Source organism: Corylus avellana, chromosome ca8, assembly GCF_901000735.1.
Source record: "Corylus avellana chromosome ca8, CavTom2PMs-1.0".
NCBI classification, from domain to species: domain Eukaryota; kingdom Viridiplantae; phylum Streptophyta; class Magnoliopsida; order Fagales; family Betulaceae; genus Corylus; species Corylus avellana.
The window spans coordinates 1,268,352-1,291,745 of record NC_081548.1 but is presented as its reverse complement, the minus strand read 5'-3'; the positions used below and the strand labels follow the sequence as shown (position 1 = coordinate 1,291,745).

General features: G+C 36.0%; 1 protein-coding gene and 1 pseudogene across 1 annotated transcript; both read right to left on the bottom strand.

Annotated features, from left to right (window-relative positions):
- Positions 1-798: 798 nt before the first annotated feature.
- Positions 799-6,206, bottom strand: LOC132189186 (receptor protein-tyrosine kinase CEPR2). Its single transcript, XM_059603781.1, has 3 exons — positions 5,883-6,206; positions 2,275-4,993; positions 799-1,466 (listed from the first exon to the last, which is right to left on the bottom strand). Exons 2-3 carry the CDS (start codon positions 4,868-4,870, stop codon positions 1,096-1,098), a joined length of 2,967 nt encoding a protein of 988 aa, XP_059459764.1. The 5' UTR covers positions 4,871-4,993; positions 5,883-6,206; the 3' UTR covers positions 799-1,095.
- Positions 6,207-19,227: 13,021 nt separating this feature from the next.
- Positions 19,228-22,276, bottom strand: LOC132190660 (beta-amyrin 28-monooxygenase-like; annotated as a pseudogene).
- Between the last annotated feature and the right edge of the window lie 1,118 nt (positions 22,277-23,394).

Here is a 23,394-nt window from a genome sequence, read left to right as displayed (position 1 = left end):
AAGAAGGAAGTAAATGGATAAGATGCGGATGGCATTCATATGAATTATGTGGAGTTACTTGAACTCATACATGTTTGATGTTTGCACTTGAATACTACCAAATTTGACCAAAACTTAACAGAAATAAGAATTTTAATCTATGGGCTAAAGCATGAATAAGAATGGCATATGTGACTAAACATAGAGGGGAAATATATTAAAATTGAAACCACGCTACATGGGCTTTGGGAGATTAGAAGGCGACGTATAATATTACTCAATTGAAGAAACATAGGTGATTTGGTTTAGATAGAGGGAATACGAGGAAACAATGCCATTGTTTCTTAGGACCAAGCAAGGGCTTTCCTTTCCAACCTCCCACTATAATTGAAGGAACAAAGGTTATTTGGTTTAGATAGAGGGAACGCGAGGAAGCAATGCCATTGTTACTTAGGACCACGCAAGGGCTTTCCTTTCCGCCCTCCCTCTAGAGACTTTATCGGTGTGCGCATGCTTGCTTAATTTTTTTTTTTTTGTAGGTGTGCGTGCTTAATTTCTAACTAAACAAAATCACCCATTTTCGGATGAGGATTGTCTAAATTTCAAATGAAATTGATAGTCTCTATTTTATGGCTATGATATAAAGTTTGTGCATTTAATGCTATACATGAGATAGATCCGAAAAAAAGCTACTATCGACATAATACAAAAAATGGGTTTTCATGGGAACACTACAAAGAAATTGTTAAATCCCACTTAAATTGCAAATTTGACTCCATTAAATCTGCTTGATATCAAGAAGTTCAAACTAGGACCATGTCAAAATTAAACAGTTTTGATTGTGCCATTCATAGCCAAAATTATTCCTGAACTAGAATATGTTTATATACCACAAAACGGCAATAAGCTCCCAATCAGATTACACAATATACTTCTACAACACCATTCTCATATAGGATATAACACTATTCCTTCTAATACTTGCACTTGAAGTTCTGATCATAATCATAAAAAGTGCAATGTGCCCACCAAATGTTGGCCACATGTAGGGAAATACTAACTTTTGCTTCAAGTTTTGAAGCTTGAAAGTTTGGTCATTACTAAAAGAAAAGATGACTAGAAAAAAACCTTGCCATTTTTTTCAGAATCATTGTCTGGAGACCTGAAAGTGCAAGGATCAGCATCAGTAAGCATTTTGACAACCTCCCTCATAGTAGGGCGTACAGATGGAAGCTTGCTTGTACAAAGGATAGCAACCTTCAAGACCCTAATCATGTCATCTTCGACCGAATCAACCGCCACTTTGTCATCAAGAACCCCGAGGACACTTTCACGGTCGTTGAGATGATTTAAAACCCAATAAACAATATCTTTTCCTTCTCCGTATGCCTCTTCGACGGGTCTCCGACCGGTAACTAATTCTAGCAGCACCACACCAAAACTATACACATCACTCTTTTCAGTGATTTTAAGAGTATATGCCAGCTCTGCATAGGAAAATTGGAGTGTAGACATTAGTAACAGTAGAACACATGTTCAACCTAGTATTGAAAACCTATTGCACGTCCAAAACAGGACAATGGATTCATAAAGTAGTTTAAGAGGATTGAACCACTCAATTTTTACTTTCTGCCTCATAAATTAGCACCTCAAAGGACCAAGATAAAATCATATCAGAACCTCATTATCACAACCTGAAAATTAACAGACAATCTAATTGTCAAGAAGTGATCATCAAAGTCACCTTCTTCACAAAGAATAGTCAGTATGATATATGAACTGAAAGAGAGAAATTGTCTTCTAAGGTTCATATCCTTGTTTCCTACCAAATACTGCAAAAATAGGACATGACCCTTTTATGTAATATTCAGATTATATCGCTTGGAAAAAGATGATATTTTTCTTTCTTTTCATAAATAACTAAATTTCATGTAATCCATTCAACAGCTTAATATCTATTTCCAGTAGAAATGACATAGGAATTAGGGGAACTCTAAATCATGGAGAAGCTAAAGATTAGATCAGATGGATGAAATTGAAAGCTCAATTCATTGTAATCTGGGATCTAAAGCACACAAGATGTGAAATTTGAAAATAAGAAATCACAAACTGAATTTATGAAAAATATATGAATCTAGTCACCAGATAAAACACCAGCATCAAGGAAAATGACAACTGAACTTGGATGACAATCACAACCATAAGAACTTAATGAATATCATTCACAAGTATTTATAAATAAATAAATAAATAACGAGAGATAAGTTTAACTGTTAAAGAAGTTCTGAAACTCACCAGGAGCTAAATAACCGTGAGTGCCAGCAAGACAGCTATGATCAGACCCTTTTTGAGACTTCTCAGCAACCTTTGCAACCCCAAAGTCAGCAATTTTTGGCTCAAAATCCTTATCGAGTAAAATATTGCTTGATTTTATATCCCTATGAATAATAGGTGGTGAACAATCATGGTGCAGATAAGCAATTCCCTTTGCGGCTCCCAAAGCAATTCTATACCTCTGGTACCAATCCAGTTGTGGCACCCCACCTTTGATCTGTCTGTGAAGAGCTTGAAACAGATTACCATTTTCCATGTACTCAAACACCAAAAAACTTGACCCTCCCTTTAGTAAAGATGCATAAAGTTTCAGTATATTCCTATGCCTTATTTTTCCTAGAATCTCCATTTCTGCTTCCAAGATCTTCAGACCATATCCTTTCCAGAGTTGTTTTACGGCCACTGTACTGCCATTTTTCTTCAAATCCAATCGATAAACTTTTCCTGTACCACCACTTCCAATCAAATTCTCTTCTTCCAGATTACATATTTCATCAGCATTGATATCTAGTTGGTCGAAAGATTCAAGTTTCCATTTTGGATGTACTTCCTTCTCCCCTTCCAAACCATTTTCTATGTCACCCTCACTATACTTGAAGTTCTTATAACTCACAACCAGTAACCCAGCTAATACAACAATCAAGGCAGATGCTAAAATACAAAACAGAAAGAGTTTACCAGCAAAGATCCCTCTGTGAGCATGATTTGCAGTACAAATATTTATCATAGAATTCGTACGCATTTCAGGATTTTGGTTTACACAGAGTTCCTTGTTTCCAAGAAATGCTTTATCTCCACCCATTGTAAAAAGATCAGATGGAACTCTTCCCGACAGCTGGTTTTCAGACAAATCAATGGAGCTTAACCTCAGTTTCTCTAAACTTTCTGGAATCAAACCCGTAAGTTTATTTCCCGAAAGATTCAGAGAGTTCAATGAGGTCATCAAAGAAAATGTTTGTGGTATATTACCAGTCAAAGAATTAAAGGCAAGATTCAAGTCCACCAGCCTAGCACAATTACCCAGTTCTGGTGGTATTGATCCTGTCAAAGAATTATTTTCCAAGTGCAAAGATGATAATTGCTCTAGAGCACCAAATTCAGAAGGTAATTTACCAGTGAAGTTATTATTACTCAAATGAAGCCTCTCTAAGTTCTTCAGCTTGCCAAGTTCTGAAGGAAGCTCGCCTGAGAACTTATTGTTCAGCAAAACCAACTGGTTCAAGCTAGCAGAAAGCCCAATTTCAGGGGATATTCCTCCACTGAAGTCATTATCACCAAAATCCATCCTTTGTACATATGGAAGTGCCCAAACTCCATCAGGAATTTTCCCAGACAAGTGATTCATATTGAGTCTGAACCTCTCTAGAGACTTACACTCAGCATAAGATTCTGGCAACTCCCCAGAAAACTTATTTTCCAAAGCAAGCAAGAACCTTAGATTTCTGTTTTCACACAAGAACTTGGGGAAACCACCTGAAAACTGATTCTCGGATATGTCGATGCTGTTCAATGGTGAGAACCGGCCGAAATTCGCCGGAAACTCCCCAGTAAAGCTGTTACGATAGATTGAGAACCCCAAAAGATGCTTCATATCTCCGAACCCCATGGGGAGTTCTCCAGAAAAGTTGTTCTTATAAAGCTGAAAAACCACCAAGTTCTTAAGATTCCCGATTTCTTCAGGCAACTTCCCATACATCCTGTTGGCAGAAACATCAATTTCCCTTAGAAATGTCAGGTTCGCAAGCTCGTGTGGGATTTCCCCAGTCAAATTGTTATTGAAGAGCTCAATCTTGTTAAGATTCTTCAGTTTTCCAATCGACTTGGGGAAGTTCCCGGAGATGATGTTGTTCGAAATATCCAGTGTCTCCAATGCCTGGAGCTCGAAAACCGACTCCGGAATCTCTCCTTTCAAATTAGCACCACCCAGATACAACCAAGTCAAGTTCTTCAAATTCCCAATACTCTTAGGAATCTCACCCTCATCAAAATCATTCTGGCCTAGCCCCAGCTGAACCAGTCCGGTTAAACTTCCAACCCAACTCGGGAATGAGCCCGAAAAGTAGTTGAAGGAAAGATCAAGAATCTCCAAGTTCCTCAGCCGGGAAAGATCAGGAATGCGTCCAACAACGTCATTTCCAGTGAGATTCAACACTCTAAGATTGCTACAGTTGCTCAGCTCCTCCGGAAGCTTGCCAGAGATGTTATTCGACGGCAATGACAGCACAGTCAGGCTCTCAAGGACAGAAATAGCCGGCGAGACCACACCCGAAAGAGACTTGCTGTCGAGCGAGATTTCAGTGACTCTACCGGATACCGGGTGGCACTTAATCCCGGAGAATTCGCAGGGGGAGTCTGAAGCTTTCCAAGACTGCATGAAATTGTGGGGGTCCTTGAGCTGGTCTCTGAATCGAAGGAGGGCGTCGGTTTCGACCGTTAGGGGCTCACAAGGCGGGAAAAAGTTTGAGGAAAAGAAGAGTAAGAATAGGAGCGTTGGGAACCGGAGAGAGCGAAGTGGGGTCTTCGCCATCGATGAAAACAGAGGTGCCATCATGTTCATTCCCAAAACGAATATTTCAAATCTGGTGCGGTCTGGTTGTGGATGTGAAACGCCATTATCGCCACTGGGTCACCACCCCGGAAACAGCTGAGCAGGAAACATTCTCGTATCATTGAGACTACACTGTACAAATGATATCGATATATAATAAATATTCAAAAGCTAGGAAATAAAATATTCAAAAGGCTTAAAGCTAATTAACAAGTAAGACAACTAAGTCGACGTTAAAACGTCAATTTTGTTTGTAGTTGTGGACCAAGATCGGATAGTGATTCCTGTAATCTCTGGCCTACCTGCTCGAAAAAGGTCAATCTTACTGGTCGGATTATTAACAATCAGCACAGTAAATATAGATATGAGAGAGTTTTATACATAAAGCTCACTGCTCGAGAAAATTTCTAACAATTCCAATTGCCTTTATGGACAGTTACTCATAAAAGGTAAAGCTTTTTCATATTTATTGTCCAAATTGCTAATAATTCAATCAATAAATTGATAGTCAAACAATAAAATTTAGTAAACTTCTGGTGCAAACAATTATAAGGAATTTCGACAAATATAATTGTACTTGATGAAAGAAATTGTATGTGCAAAAAGAAAGAAATGGTACTTCTAAGGCACTCATATCATACTTTAGTGGATACGTGGGTTTAATTAGCTTGCAAGTCTAAGGAAGAGGTATTTCCCAATGATGGCAAAAGTAATTAAGAATTCTCAACAGCAATCAAGATAACAAAAACAATTGTTCAGCAGGCACCATTCGTGCGAATTATGAGTAATTCTATGGATTCATCATTAGGAAATGTCCCCTTTTTTTAAAAAAAAATTGATTTTCTAGTTGGGTGGCTGCCCTTTCAAACATTCCAAACCTAACCCAACTTTTATGCCAATTTTTTTTTTTTGAAAAAAAAAAAATTGTTATTTTAATGAACCATACCATAAAGAAAACGTAAAGTACAGAGCAAAAACCTGAATCAAAGATTCATGATAACCCAGAAGAAGATTATGTCACCTTTGTGGGCTGAGAAATTGAGAGATGTTAGAAACCCATGAAAAGGCAGCTGAAATCTGATCATGCTCACCCACAAAGCAACTCCTCTCCAATTCTGGCTGCTAATGATCAAGAGAGAATGAATTTTCTGGTGAAAGGGAAGAAACTTTTCAATCTTCCAACGAGAAGCTAGCTAGCAGAGCAGAGCTCTCTGGCCTCTGAAAATTCTTCCCACATGCTTTAAAGAGAAGCCAAGGACCCAGAAAAAAACTGAGTGGAAAGTTTCTGTAATAAATGAGAGCAATGGCAGAAGAGAGAGAAGAAGAGGGTGGAAGACTGTGAACTAAGCAATGGATCATGGGGGGTGTGGTGTAGGACATAGGCAAACAAGTAAAGACAAACATGCTTTTGTAAAAGGTCTTTTGGAGTTTTACTGGCCTCGCTATCAGCAGCTCGCCTCGAGAACAGGGAAAATCCAACAAAAACATCGTAATAAAATTAATAATAATTGCGTTTGCTCTTCTTTATAGAGTCACGAGGAGTCAAGGAATCAGAGAAATTTGTTGGAAATATTTTTTTTTTAAGACTTTCTATTCCCAGGTTGTTCCTACTTTTTCCACGTTGTTTCCTGATCGCGAAGGCATGGAAGCGAGAAGATATGGGAGAGTGGGAAATTAACAACAAAAAAAGAAACGGTGGTACGGCCGCTGTACCGGCCAGTCGGCCATTCCTTTCCTTCTAATGTTCACCGTTAGGATATAAATTTTAGGTAATTTTGTTGTGAGGATGGTAAATGTGAAAGAGTTTTTACTAAACTTATTTGTTTGTTTTTGTTTTATGTTTGACGTATCCGTCAAAACTCTCATATTTATTACACGAACAATAAATTACTAACAATTCATACAACAAAATATTGCACTTAAGTGTTTTCACTACAATTATTAGGCTCTGTTCAAAATTAATAAAAATTTGTCAACAACTTAAAGAGAGAAGGGTCGTGGGGTTAGTCTTAATTGTAGATCTTCGTTTGATTTTTACTTCATCGAGCCCCAAAAGAGTGATTTAAGTAGTTAAATTTTAAAGTATTTATTAAATAATTAAATTCATTTCTTCCTATCAATTTAAGTTGTTGAGATAAATTGTGATTTATCTTAGTATTAGAGCCAAATATTTATAGATCGAACCTTAATTCCATCAATTTACCAAATTAAATATTTCACGTGTTGAATTTTACTTATTAAAAAAGAGTTTTAACACATATATGAGGGTGAGTGTTAAAGTATTGATTAAATAATTAAATTAATTTATTCTTATGAAAAACAAAAATTTGTAATTGAGCTAGCTAACCAGAAGAGAACTTTATATTTTGCCTAAATATCAAGGGTAAATGAAAACAGCATGCGGCGTGCGCAATTTTTTTTTTTTTTTTTTAAATAATTTGCACGGGCGTGCCCACTCACGCCGCGTGCTGCCAATCACTGCCCAAATATCAAACTTTGCTTAAGACTTGCAAGTGTCTACAACTCACTCAATCTCAACCATTCGTTTGTAATAAACACATAAAACCAAAGCCACATCAGCAATATACAAAAAAACTGAAAAAAAAAAAAAAAACAAAACAAAACAAAAATCATGTTTTCGTGGTTGTTAAGCCACCTTAAATCTATTTTTAAGTAAACTGACCACTCTTAATATTCTGTAGGTGGCCAACTATTCTTAAAACATACTAAAGTGCAGCGGAATCTAACCATTTTTTTTTTCTCTCTTTCTCTCGTACATTGAAATGGGGTGATTGATTTTGGATATCACTCATTAGGAGATCTCAATCCTCTTAACTAACCAAAACACAGCCCCGGCCATCCTTGTGTCGACCCTTTTGAATTCTTAGAGAGAAAAAACATAATGAAGTCCATTGGGTCCTAGTGTCTACTGTGGAAAATTCCAACGACTATAAACCAGGTTAATTTATGTATATTTATACGATCTATAAGCTTAATGAATATGAATATTAAATATTAAATATAGTATAAAGTTTCTCTCACCCAATGATTGGGGTTTGGATTTCAACCCATCTCCTGCCATTATCGTAACGAGTGGTGCAAATTCGCCAACTACTTTATCGAAATCACTTGGCAACAAAAAAAAAAAAAAAAGATTTAATTTTGGCTCAGTTGAATGGCATGTGAAGTTGATAAAAGTGGCAGATTTTAAAGGCCGCCATGGACACAGTACTCATCAATCATATCTCTCCAGCTGTGTCTTCGACCGACACTCGTGGGCTTCCCATATCTATAGCACATGGTTCATCAGGACGCCCATTTCTTTTCATTTCCTCCTTTAATTCTCGGATACAAATTTCTTCCTGGTTGAGATGGAGGTTTATATATATATATATATATATATATATATATATCAAATCTTGTTCCACTCTACTTGATGTAGTTGTGAAAATTACCATTAAATCTAAAATTTAATGGTTATATATCCATTCAAAATCTAATGATGATTTTTACCGTCATTGAGTATGTGTAGTTATGAGCATGAGAGTAGAAGAGGCATTTTTCATTTTTGGGTGAGAATACATGTTTTCCTTATAGTTTTTTTTTTTTTCTTAAAAAAAAAAATCATATGCCTATAATATATTAATTAAAAAATTATGTACTTCTAACTAATTCAAGAATATATGACAAATTTATAGACTTTGTTGGGGGAATTGAAGGATATTTATGTCCCTAATTCTCTTCATACGTATTATATATGTAGGTACCATATGTTAAAGTATTAACTAAATTATTAAATTTACTATTTCCTATTAATTTAAGTTTTTGGGATAAAGTGGTGTTATAACGGTTGAAGTTTAAGCCCATACGAAAGAGAAATTGTTAAAATATAGATTAAATGATTATATTTACTCTTTCCTATTAATTTAAGCTTTACGAAAGGAAGGTTCATTGACAACACCTTTCTTTTAGAGTTTCTTGAGCCCATCTAAGACTTGTCTATCTGAGGGTTTTGGAACAACCTAAAATTTATTTGAACGGATGAGTCGTACATGAATTCTTTCACAATAACTATTTAAATTAGACAACTAATTGTTGTGAATCTCCATCCTTACCAAATGAGATCTAACGTATGACTGTTGATTCGGTCGCCAATATGAGTTGAGTACTGATCCGAAGAGCTCGGTGCCCAATCCTAACTAAATCATTATCTTAACATTATGTGGATATTTATAAGTTCATATTTGCTTAATTTTTATAAAATAATATAGTATGTATGTGGACTTAATGTCATTACCTTGTATAAAATTTATTATTGAATATTCCTCTTTATTTAATTTTAAATAATATATAGTTAATACTAAATCTTTAAAATTATTAAATTTGCTATAAAGCACAGACGGAGCTACAAGCCAATTAATTATTTATTCTTTTATTCATGAATATATATACCTTTTTTTTTTTTTTTTAGTTGAATATATTCTTATAGTGATTCATTACTAACATAATACTGCCAAAAAAGTTTGTCGGCAATGACTTTCCCTACATCAGTTATATATGCATACAAGACTTGTTCGGTTTGATAATGAGATTTTTTTTTATTTGAAAAAAATATTATATTTTATATTTAAGTTGTTTATTAATAAATTTTTAAAAAACAGAACCACGATTTTTATCCCAATATCAGCTTTGAATGTGTAGAAGATACATGATTACATGCATGTGGCTACGAATCCACCCACACCCATTCATATTTTTCATGATTAACATACGAAAGTGCATGTCTCTTTCACGTTTGTGTCTTGTTCTGATTCTGTCCATTGAATCTTGAGGCAACATATATTGCAAAATCTTTTCGAAAAAGATATATATATATATAATTGTGAGCCAGGGACAAAAAACTAATTTCATGGAAAGAAAAGAAGGTTCCTTGTAATCCTAGCAACGACATTACACTAAATTTCATATTATCGTTAGCACATTCCTAAGGATGTCAGGTAAATAACCGATTGTCTTTCAATAATTTTTGTATTATTTTTTCATTTGTAATGGAAATGTTCTTGTTTTTTTTTTTTTTTTCTTTACACGCAGAAAATTACATATATTTGAGATTGTCTTCGATTAAAAACAGGACGGTGACTTTTGGTATGATAATCTAGCTACATAGGCATGTGAAGTGTGAAATTGATCTTAATTAGGCGCTGCTAAATAAAACACAAAAAACAAGAAGGTAGGATAACACGATAATAAGTCCGATACAATCTACTCGGTACATGAAAACTTAATTAAAAGAGAGTGTGTCAAATAATTGAGACGGTGGAATGGATACATTATTAATAGTCGTATGTTGAAAAGTGTACATAGATTAATAGTATGAGATTTTCTTGTTATTTATTTTTATGGAAAACAAAGGATAGTGGAGAGAAATACTAAGGGAAAAAGGAGAAAGAAGAGATTATAACAGTGAGTGCAGAAACAAAGAGAATAGAACAACTATGGCTTATCCACATATCGCAACGGTCACGTGATACTACTGTGTTGCCGCTCAAATAGTGACAAATGTCAAAATCTTGTCGGTGACAAATGTCAAAATCTTGTCGGTGACAAAGCTACAATCATGCATATCTCAGAGTTTTAGCCCTCAAGTTAACGTGTAGGTGAGAAATGCCCAAATCTTTTCCGTACAAGGGTTCTTGTCATATTTATTGGTTAATTTTATTTTAGACCCATATATTATTACGTTATTTGATGAGCTCTTCAAACTTCAAAATTTTTCAATTTAAACATACAAATTTTTAATTACAGTCAATTTGAACCCCTTCCGTCAGATTTAAAACGTTAAAAATGAGATAATGACGTTTATACCCCTAACTTTTTTATTTATAAAATTTCAAATTTATCCTTAATTCCAAATGAAAATAAATAAAACGAAAATCAGGAATATTTTAGTCTTTTTAGGTATTTCTGTTAGAAGTTAACGGTTAAATCTGAGAGAGGGATTCAAATTGAAAGGTTTTGAAGTTGGAGGACTTGTCAAATTACGTGATAATTCAGAAGTATAAAGTTAAGTTACTCCTATTTATTATTTATACATGACAGTTTACAAACTTAGGACTTTTTTGAAAATTTACAAAAAGAAGACATAATTCCGATGAGAAAAATTAAAAATTACAGTTTTATCTTATTTTGTTGAAGTGATATTGTCAATAAGCTTTTCAATTATCCATTGTTAAAAACATATAAAAAAAATTTCAAGAGTTGATTCATTGCACCACATCAAGTGAGATATATAAAAGTGTAGTGTATGTATAACATTACTCATTCCGGTGAGAGAGAAAAGAAAAGAACAACTGGCAAAGATTATGATCCTACCCTCTACTATGCAAGTTCTTTATAGTTGGATAAAAATTTTCTCCAAAATAGGTTAGAGATTTTTTTTTATTCCTTTTTTTAAACTAACATATGTCCTTAAAGTATGTGATTCTCACCGTCACATGCATTTTAATAGAATATGTGACAATTATATGTTATAATTAAAAACAAATATCAATTTAATAAATTAAGCAATTGCATTTTTTTTTTTTTTTTTTTTAAAAAAACATAGTTTAGAGTAAAACTTTGACAATTACAAATGAAGTGCACCAATATTTTGGCAAATTTAATCGAGCAGCCATGTTGAGAATATTGTAGCCAAATATAACCAAAAAGAAAGAAGGAAAATAGATGTGAATAATGTGGAGGAGGCCGGCAAGCGTGCATGTCTCCATCAAAATGCATGAGTGCGACATAACACGATGGTGCAACAACTAGCTACCTTTTTTTATAGCTATTAATCTTGTCACGGCTCTTTAAGATAAGGGAATACCATTAATTGACCCATCATATCATATCATACAATGGAAGACAATACATTGCTTCAAGCTCAAACAAATATGGTGATGTACTTGGAAGCATCAGCCTAACTGGCCCAATTGCTGCCTTTCTTATAAGCAAATTTCAAAAGCTACTTTGATGATGGTGAAATAACAAAATTTTCTTTTAAATTGGGGGCAATTAATTTCTCTAATTAATTATATTGAATTGATATATGCTTAAAATGCATGTGACTTAAACTCCAAAGAGTACTGCTGCATAATTATCAACAGTAACATGGTTTGACAAAGGTTGAGGATTCCTTTAATATAGAAGGATTAGAGGCAAACATGGGCATAGACCAGAGCAACACCAAGTTCCTTAAACAACATCCTCAATGATAATTTGGAATACAGAAGTCCATCGTCAATTGTATTCTTCAAATAACGAAGACCATACTTTGTAGCAAACTAATGAGAAGTGGAAGGGCTCTGCATATATAGGCACTATTGGTTAACTGAAAAATATCATGTGTGTTGGAGCATTTTCAGGTCCAAACATTTATTGCCTAGAGATATTCTTGATAGCCAAGAAGGGACTTCCATACGATAATGAGGTTTCTGTAAAACAAAAAAAATGTCAAAGGGTCTTCGGTTGAAGTCGAAGATTCTCTGATACTTATCTCTGATACTTATGTTAGCATATTTATTTTTGGATAAGAAAGATAATGAAAATCCGCCTCTAGTTATCCATAAATTAGTGTGTTGTGTGAGGTATGTGAGAAATTAGAGGGAGTGAAGGTCGACAGAGAGAGAGAAATGTGAGAGAGTGAGAGATGTGCGGGAGAGAGAGACGTGTGTAAGGAGAAAACAAATCCAGAGAAAACCCCTTCTCCTTCTTTCCTCATTTTATTCAAAGATCCAACAAAAGTGGACACATGTTATTCAATGAATAGATGATAGCATATTGTAAATAAGTATAAAAAGAATGGGGCTCACTATGGGAGATTTTCTCCCCATCAAGGTGTGTGTTGGGATCTTGTACATCATATGCACAGTGGAATCATCCCAACAATCGACTTCAAGAGAATATGGAAAGATCATGCCATGGAGAGTAAAAGACAAGAAAAGCACTCTTAGAAAATGGCTACTCCTTGGCTAGACAAAATCTTTTCCTTCTTCTTTCTCTCACTATACAGCTATCTCTAGGATTTCCAAAGCTTTGGAATCTTTTCCTCAATGACCGAAGATAACCAAGAGAGTAGGCTCACAAGTTATACTCAATGTTGTGTGCATCCTTTTAGAAGAGGTGACTTTCATTTCCTCTTCAACCTCACCGTGGGCCCCAAACAATTATGGTCACTTTTACACCCATACCTTTTGACTTAAGCTTCTCTTTCTCACACGTCCATTTTGTCGAAAATTGAGAGAAATAAGAGCTGAAGTTGCCGAGAGAGAGAGACCTGTGTTGTGCTGTAGAGAGAAGAAGATACACTAGTTTTCTTCATTTTGATCTCACATTTGGAATGCTGAAAAGCTTAGAGAAATTTAGAGAATATTTTCTCTTTTGTATTTAATTCTCTTTTGATTGAGATTGGGGTGCATTGGGGCTTTTGGGTTTGAGTGGTTTTGTTTGTACTACTCTTTGTACTCCACTCTTTTGTTAGTGAATTTCTCCGTGATCGTCTTCGCCAGTGGATGTAGGCTTGTTAAGCCGAACCACTTAAATCTTGGTGTCTTGTGTGGTTGTGTTATTTTTTTTATTCTGCACTTTTTCTACTTCTTTGGTGATCTTGGAATTTGCATTTGTCACAACAAACTGGTATTAAAGCTCGAGTATTTATTTTGCGGGATGGCTACTGCAAAATTTGAAGTAAAGAAGTTTAATGGTCAGAATAGTTTCAGCCTTTAGCGCATCAAGATGCGAGCTTTGTTACGACAACAAGGCTTGGCAAAGATTTTGGATGGCGAGGTGCCATCAACATCATCAACGGAGGAAACGAAGGAACTTGAAGAAAAAGCCCACAGTGCAATTTTGTTGTCTCTTTCAGATGGAGTTTTAAGAGAAGTTGTCGATGAAGAAACAGCCGCTGGACTTTGGGAGAAGCTGGAGAGCTTGTACATGACGAAATCCCTCACTAACCGATTGTATTTGAAGCAACGGTTATATACCCTCAAGATGAAAGAAGGTATGCCTCTTTGTGATCATCTTGATGACTTTAATAGAATTATTTTGGATCTGAAAAATATTGATATTAAAGTAGATGATGAGGATCAAGCCCTGATTTTGTTATGTTCACTACCGGATGCCTTTGATAATTTTGTTAATTCAATGTTGTACGGTAGAGATACTATCTCCTTAGCTGATATTAAATCTGCTTTGAATTCTATGGAGTTGAGGACAAGATTGAATAGTAAAGGTAGTGATAATCAGGCAGAGGGTTTATTTGTTAAGGGTCGTTCAGAAAATTCTTCTAATTTTAGAAGTCGATCTAATGAGAGGGATTCGGGTAAAGGTAAATCAAGAGGTCGATCGCAGTCCAGGTCAAAGAAGAAAGTAAAGTGTTACTACTGTAAAATATGGGCATTATAAATCCAAGTGTCTGAAGTTGAAAAATAAAGAGAAAGGTGACAAGCAAAGTTCCTATTCTGTGGCTGGTGTTGTCGAAGAAAATTCTAAAGGTTCAGACCTTGTCCTTGCAGTTCCGTTTCTAATGATCGTTCTAATGACAAGTGGGTCCTTGATACTGCTTGTACATTTTATATGTCCTATAAAAGGGATTGGTTTACTACCTATGATTCAGTCAATGGTGGTTCAGTCTTGATAGGAAATAATGTCGCCTGCAAGATTGTTGGTACTGGTACAATTAGAATTAGGATGCATGATGGGATTGTGAGGACTTTGACGAATGTTTGACATATACCAGATTTGAAGAAAAATCTTATTTCATTGGGCACTTTGGACTCCCATGGATGCAAGTATTCCGGTGAAGGTGGAGTCATTTGGGTTAGCAAAGGCTCATTGGTTATAATGAAAGGTAACAAGGTTGATGGCCTCTACTTTCTTCAGAGAAGTACGGTAACAGGTTCAGCTGCTGTGTCTTCTTCAGATGATCCAAATTCAGACACTACCTAGTTATGGCATATGCGGTTGGGTCGTATGAGTGAGAGGGGTATGACAATCCTAAGCAAACGGAGTTTGCTTTGTGACCGGAAAACAGGATCTTTTGACTTTTGTGAGCATTGTGTGTTCGGGAAATAGTGCAGAGTCAAGTTTAGTACAGGCATCCACAGAACAAATGGTACATTGGATTATATCCATTTAGATCTATGGGGTCCCTCTCAGGTTCCATCAAAGGGTGGTGCTCGATACTTTGTTACATTTATGGATGATTATTCGAGAAAAGTCTGGGTATATTTTTTGAAGAAGAAAAGTGATGTGTTTGTCACTTTCAAGCAATGGAAGACATTAATTAAGAATCAGACTAGGAAGAAAATCAAGCGACTCAGAACAGACAACGGCATGGAATTTTGTGGTGGTGAATTTAATAAATTCTACAAGGATGAAGGCATCGCTAGACATCGCACAGTTAGTCATACTCCACAGCAAAATGGGGTTGCTGAGCGGATGAACAGGACTCTCTTGGAGAAAGCATGTTGCTTACTTTCAAATGCCGGGTTGTCTAGAGATTTTTGGGCTAAGGCAATCAATATTGCTTGCTATTTGGTCAACCGTTCTCCATCAACAGCCATTGATTGTAAAACTCCTTATGAGGTATGGTCTGGTACTCCTACTGATTATTCATTTTTAAAAACTTTTGGTTGTCCTGCTTTTTGTCATGTGAATGATGGTAAGCTTGAGCCTAGGTCAAAGAAATGTATATTTCTAGGCTATGCGGATGGGGTGAAAGGATATAGATTGTGGTGTTCTGATCCTAAATCACCTAAGTTTATAGTCAGTAGAGATGTTGTATTTGATGAATCTGCCATGCTTCACCCGAGAAAGGAGTCTATTGTTTATGCAAGAAAGGAGCAGGGTTTTAGCAAAGAGGTGGAGCTTCAGGTGGAGGCTTCACAAAGGGTGTGAGATAACACTCAAGATCAGCCTGTTACAGATGTTCATGATTCCTGTTCTGATGATGATGATCCACAAGAAGAGCAAGAGACCAGTATTGCAGCTGGTAGACAGATGAGGCAGATTAGGCCACCTCAGAAATATGGCTATGCAGATTTGGTAGCATATGCACTTACTGTAGCAGAGGACACTGCAGTCCAGGAGCCTTCCACTTACTCAGCAGTTGTCACAAGTAGTGAGTCTGCTCAATGGGTTATTGCCATGAATGAGGAAATTGAGTCTCTTCATAAGAACCAAACATGGAAATTGGTGAAATTGCCTAAAGGCGATAAAACTGTTGGTTGCAAATGGATCTTCAAGAAAAAGGAAGGAATCCCAGGTGTTGAAGATGCAAGGTTCAAGGCACGTTTGGTAGCAAAGGGCTATAGTTAGAGAGAAGGTATGAACTTCAATGAAGTTTTCTCTCCTGTTGTGAGACATAGTTCTATTCGTGTTTTGCTTGCCATGGTTGCTCTAAATGATTTGGAACTTGAGCAACTTGATGTGAAAACTGCATTTTTGCATGGTGAGCTTGAGGAAACCATTTACATGCATCAGCTAGAAGGGTTCATTGCTGAAGATAAAGAAGATCATGTTTGTCAGTTGAGGAGGTCGTTATATGGTTTAAAACAATCTCCAAGACAGTGGTACAAGCGCTTTGATAGATTTATGATCGGACATGGTTACAAGAAGTAGCTATGACAGCTGTGTGTATTACAGGCAATTGTCAGATGGTTCTTTTGTTTATTTGTTACTCTATGTGGATGACATGCTTATTACTACTAAAAGCATGTTCGAGATTAAAAGATTGAAATCTATGTTGAGTGATGAGTTTGAAATGAAGGATTTGGGTGCTGCGAAGAAAATCCTTGGTATGGAGATTCACAGGGATAGAAAAGCAAGAAAGTTGTACTTGTCACAGAAAAAGTACATTGAGAAAGTACTTGAACGTTTTGGTATGCATTATTCTAAACCAGTGAGTACTCCACTTGCAGCTCATTTTAGACTCTCAGCAGCGTCAGCGCCACAGAGTGAGGAGGAGAAGCAATTCATGTCACGTGTTCCTTACTCTAGTGTAGTTGGAAGCATCATGTATGCTATAGTGTGCACTCGTCCAGATATTTCACAGGCAGTCAGTGTTGTTAGTCGCTACATGGCGAATCCGGGCAAGGTTCACTGGCAAGCAGTGAAATGGATACTCCGTTCTTTACGGGGCACTACAGATGTTGGTCAAGTCTGTGATAGAGGTAGTGGTATCAGTTCCAGTGTCACTGGTTATGTTGATTCAGATTATGCTGGTGATTTGGATAAAAGAAGATCTCTGACAAGTTTTGTTTTCACTCTCTCGGGGTGTGCCATTAGTTGGAAAGCGACTTTACAGTCGACGGTTGCTTTGTCCACTATGGAGTCAGAGTATATAGCAGCACTAGAGGCAGTGACAGAAGCAATTTGGCTCAGAGGTTTGGTTAGTGATCTGGGTTTGCAGCAGGATGAGACTGTTGTATTTTGTGATAGCCATAGCGCAATACATTTGACCAAAAATCAAATGTATCATGAAAGGACCAAACACATTGATGTCAGATATCATTTTCTTTGGGAGGTCGTGACACAAGGTGATATCATAGTGAAGAAAATTGGTACGGCGGAAAATCCAGCAGACATATTGACTAAGCCACTTCCAATCCTCAAGCTCAAGCATTGCTTGGGCTTGATTGGTGTTTGTAGTTTGTAATTACCCTTAGGGGTGTTGGAGGAGATGTCTTGAGGAGATTTGAGTTGAAGACTTGATGAAATTCAAGTCAAGGTGGAGATTTGTTAGAAGAGGTGACTTTCATTTCCTCTTCAACCTCACCTTGGGCCCCAAACAATTATGGTCACTTTTACACCCATACTTTTTGACTTAAGCTTCTCTCTCTCACACGTCCATTTTGTCCCTTCTTTATTACGCTTCTTTTAGAAGCTTTGACAAAATGGCTTTGTTGTTAAATGTTGAAGCCATTCGGTCAAGAAGAGAGGCAGCAACTTTTAGTTGAGAAAATTGAGAGAAAGAAGAGCTGAAGTTGCCGAGAGAGAGAGACCTGTGTTGTGCTGTGGAGAGAAGAAGATACTCTATTTTTCTTCATTTGGATCTCACATTTGGAATGCTGAAAAGCTTAGAGAAATTTAGAGAATATTTTCTCTTTTGTGTTTAATTCTCTTTTGAGTGAGATTGGGGTATATTGGGGCTTTTGGGTTTGAGTGGTTTTGTTTGTACTACTCTTTGTATTCCACTCTTTTGTTAATGAATTTCTCCTGGATCGTCTCCGCCAGTGGATGTAGGCTTGTTAAGCCGAACCACTTAAATCTTGGTGTCTTGTGTGGTTGTGTTATTTTTTTTATTTTGCACTTTTTCTACTTCTTTGGTGATCTTGGAATTTGCATTTTTCACAACACATCCAATGCCTACAAGCTCCTCTCGGCTAAGTTAGGGAGAAAACCCTAACCTCTTGTCTTGGAGAAACATGGCTAGGAGTTGACTATAGTTTTATCCCTAAAAACAAAAATGTTGGTGGCTGTAAATGGGTATCCCGCATCAAACATCATGCTAAAACCTCGATTGAGCGTTACATAGTCTACTTTGTTGTTGAAAGGCTATCATCAACAACAAGGCCTGGATTTTTCATAAACTTTTAGCCTCGTTGTCAAACCCACTACCTTTCGCTCAATTCTCTCCATTGTCATCTCTTCTAGTTGGTGCTTACGTCAAATTGATATTCCAAATGCCTTTCTTTATGGTTTCCTAGAAGAGGAAGTTTCATGGTTCAACCTCTAGATTTCCTCATCCAAAATTTCTGAATCATGTGTGTTGTCTACATAAATCATTGTATGGCCTTAAACAAATGTCGAGCATGGTTTTCCCGACTTTGCACTCGTCTCTATACACTCTGTTTTATTGGCTCCAAAGCATATTCCTCTTTATTAATTTTTTGCCAAGGATCCTCAATTATCTATTTCCTTATTTATGTTGACGACATTATCATGACCGATTCATATCCTATGGCCATTGAGTCACTCATCAAGTTACTTAATACTGACTTTACAATAAAGGACCTTAGCTATTTCAATTTCTTTCTTGGGGTCGAAACTCTGTCTCTAACCATTTATTTCTCACATAGAGGAAGTACATTGTGGATTTACTCAAAAGATCGAAGTAATATGGCTCTTGCCAAATCAGTAATCACTCCTATGGCTACAGCAAATCGTATAGATTGTATCATTATTTTCTTACCTTTGTATTTGGTGTAAACCCACGCAAGAAAACAAAAAAAAAACAAAAAAACAAAAACAAAAACAAAAACCACCGAAGGAGGAAGTGTGGAAAATACAAACCATTCAATTGTTGATATTTTTCTGTTTGTCGATAGACAGCTGCTGGCATAAGGTTTATTACATCAACTCTTGACACTAATTATTGAGAGGGTGTAGGTGAACCAGAAGACCATTCTCTGGAATAGGTGATGGATTGTATATAAACTTTTCATTCGGATTTACTTTCTCCAATTTGAATTTGGTCACCACATTATGCATGAATGTGAGAATTTCCAATCGTGCGTACTCCTTTCCAGGGCACATTCGAGGTCCTCCTCCAAATGGTACAAAAGTGTACGGTGCAGGCCCCCTCCCTTCAAATCTTGAAGGATCGAACTTCTCTGGTTCAGGGAAATATTCTGGATTTTTGTGTGTTGAATTTACAGTCCAATATGTCTGCAAGAAAATGGATTCGCAAAAGTAAATCTCAAGCCGGTTCTAGTTCAGCTTCAAGAGACGGAACCAGGCGGCGGGGGCAGTAGCCTCATTCATGAGAAATCCTGATTCCGTCCCTGTTAGCTTGTATTTGCATAATTGTTGCATACCTTCCATCCCTTTGGAATTGTAACACCCGCATAACTAAAGTCAGCTGTGACCTCTCTGAATCCTCCTTGAGCAGGAGATGCTAACCTCATTGCTTCGCATGCCACATTCCAAGAATACTTCATCTTCTGAATGTCTTCCCAATTCAACAATTCATCTTCACCTTTGGACTTCGCAATCTGCAATTGTTCTGTGTCAACCAAACAAACCACTTTCATATCAAATTCAAAAATATGTTTTATTGTGTTTGATGTGGTTATTAAAATATGAATTAAATGATTAAATTTACAATTTTTTGTCTTTATGTAGGATAAGTTGTAGTGTAACATGGTATTAAAATAAAGGTCTTGAGTTTGAACTTTATCTCCGTAATTCACATTCAATTTCACTTAAATATTCTACATGTTGAGTGTCACTTGTTGAGAGCAGATTTGAGCCTAAAAAAACACACAAATGTCTATGAAATTGTTTCTACTCTTGTACCACATTCAGTGGTTTGTATCATCGATACTTGTTGCGACAAAATAATTCAAAGATCACAAAATAATAAATAATACAATCACACGAGATACCAAAATTTATGTAGTTTGGCTTAACGAGCTTACATCTATAGGCGAAGATGATCTAGATGAAATTAACTATCATTTATAAAGAGTATTACAAAGAAAACTACTTAAATCCAAAAGATCAGGTTCACCCAATTCTCACTATCGCGCAAAAAAGAAATAAAGAAAGAGAAAACTTCTCTTAATTCCTTGGCCTTTCCGTACTCCAAAACTGAGAGAATACAAGTGAAACAAATGAAGCAAAACGGGTGTATCAAATCTCTTACAAAGCCAATCTTCTTCATTGAAGGACCGAATGGTTGTCTTCAATAATTAAAGGTGTTGTTCTTTCAAAGCTTCTACAAAGAAGCTAAAGAAAAAAAAAATGAGACAACAAAAATCAACAAGAATGGGGCCACACTTGACTTGTGGAAAGCAAGCCACCACACGACAATACTTTTAAGGATTTACAATGTGGTTGTTAACAGAGTGGCTACAAAGATAGCAAGTGATAATGATTACACATTTGTGGATCATCTCTTAACCCTTTTTGAGGTTAAAGATAACAAGTGGTTAATATATTTAACACTTTTTTAACATAATCCTGAATTAAATGATTAAAATTATAATTTTTTATTTGCTAAAATTTTTAAAATAAGTGAAGATAATTATCACGCGTTTTGAGAAGACCTTCCAAAATTCAAAAACTCTTAATTTACAACCTGAACTTTCAATTTCAATCAATTTACCCCTCTAAATGTTAAAAGTGATAAAATGATGTTTATATCTCTGACTTTTTTATAAAATTTAAAATTTACCCTTATTTCAAATTTAAAAAAAGAAAAAAAAAAGAAGAAAAGAAAACCAAAGGGTAATTTGTTTTTTTTAGGCATTTCTGTTAGAAGTTAACGGTTAAAACTAACAGAAGAGTAAATTGATTAAAATTGAAAGTGCAGAAGTGTAAATTGAGAATTTTTGAATTTTGGAAGTCTTCTCAAAATGCTAGGTAGTTCATGGTCTAAAGTGAAGTTTCCGCTAATAAAAATGTACCTCTTAAAACCTCGGCATATACTTGAGGAAGCTCTGCCAGATAATTTAGGACAACTGTAATGGCAGAACTTACCGTATCGTAGCTAGCGATGAAGAAACCTATAATCCTAAGAGCGATCTCCTTCTCCTCCATTCCTCTGCCATTCTCATCCCTTAAAAGGATCATGCGAGTCAACAGGTCTTCATGTGTAGACCCTATATTCTCTGACAGCTCCATTTTTCGCTTTCTAATGATGCCCAAAAGCTCCTCACGAACGACTTAGCCTCCTTTAACGGCTCGATTGAAAGTTGTACCCGGAAGATTTACTGGAATGGATACGAGGCCGGCAGTAACAAGATTGAAGGGATTTGCAAATCTGGTTACTTGCTCGTTGTCTTGGATGTTCATAAACAGCCGGCAAGCCAATGCAAAGGTGTACTTCTTTGAGAGTGGGAAAAGCTTCAATTCTTTACAAGGGGTTGACCAATCTGTTTCCAAGTGTTGTTTTGACATGGAATCCATGATGGGTATGTAACGTTGCAGAGCTTCTGGTTTGAGAAAATCAGGGCGAATGGCACGCATTTTGGCTGCCTCTGCTTTGGTAGAATGTTCAGCATCGGTGGGGAAAAGAAAAATTCGATCCAATGAGCGCGGCAACCATGTGGTGAGATGCTTGTTCTGATCACTTGAAAACAAGAATTTGTTCCCAGAAGCACCACAAAAGACAGCAAACTTCTCTCCAAGCAAGGAGGTTCTGAACACGTCTGGTGAGTAGTTGCTCATTCTGTCGGCTACGAATTTCTCTGGATTGCCCCTTTTGCTGGCCTTGGCATATTCCAAAGTTTCACCTATGAAAGGCCATCCTTTTCTCCCTGGTGGAAGCTTGGGGGAAATGAGTTTGTCTCTGTAAATGCAGAAGATCAAGAAAGAAAGAGAAATGCTGAGGATTACAAGCTGAAGTAGATACCCAAGGAAGAGGTCCATATCTCTCTCTAGTCTCTACTTACAAGAAATGAAAATGAATAAAGGCAACTTTGGTGCGAGGCAAGAACCAGCAAACACACCTGGGATTTAAATAGGCAAAAATTGCATGTGTCTACAATTCGCTAAATCTCAACCATTTGTTTGTAATGATCAGCTGGAAACAAACCACATTATTAATATAGAAAAGCGTAGAAAGAAAAAAAAACAAACAAACCATATTTTAAGGGTAGTCTTGCCCGTTAGAGATAAAGATCAAAGCACTAGAAGGAGATAATATTTATGTCATAGTCTAAGATCGAGTTTACTTTGTATTATAGTTCTTGGACTAGTTCAAATATTATCTATTAGTATTTATCTCATAGTCTTAAGAATTTACATTATACTATAGTTCTTAGACTAGTTCAAATATTATCTATTATATAGATTAGATGTAGATCAAATATTATCGACTAGCTTAGAAAAAAAAAGAAAAAGAAAAAGGTATAGTTACTAATATTACAAACTCTACATGTTATCTATATATAACATACGCGTAAGATGTGCTCTTGGGTATTAAAGCCTAAAGCACTTTCACATTATTTCATTGCCAACCCAATTTGTATGTTCTTTTTTATTTTTCTGTTTTTCAAAATTACTATTGAATATGTGGGAGTTGTGTATAAAACTCACATAAGAAGACTACAAATTCAATGATAATTTTGAAAAATAAAACAATAGGAGAAGACTTGTGACAAAAAAAAGAATAATTTCTCTTTTAAGAAGGTCGACCACCCCAAAACACGAAACTCGTCGATGGTGGGTAAATCAACCATATATACCATTTGACCTTAATTTTGTTTTTTGTTTTTTGTTTTTTTTTTTTTTAATTTCTTTTCCCTACATTGAGATGGTGCGATTCATTCTGTCACCCATTGCAAATTACAAATGCATGAAATTCTCAATCATAAAGGACAGCCCCTAATGAGCTGCTCAATGGTCCTAGTGTACGTCTACTGTGTACCCCAACGGCTATTATAACCAGGTCTATGTATATTATGGGATCTATAAGTTTAATCATGAATATGAAATATTAAATATAGAATTTTTGGTTCATTCCTATAAAATAAAATTTCTCTCCC

Bases quoted from the DNA above. Each gene is read 5' to 3' on its own strand.
- LOC132189186 (XM_059603781.1), bottom strand. From the start codon at position 4,870: ATGAACATGATGGCACCTCTGTTTTCATCGATGGCGAAGACCCCACTT. The intron at 1,467-2,274 runs GTGAGTTTCAGA...TTTCCTATGCAG, and splicing joins TCACGGTTATTTAGCTCCTG to AGCTGGCATATACTCTTAAA.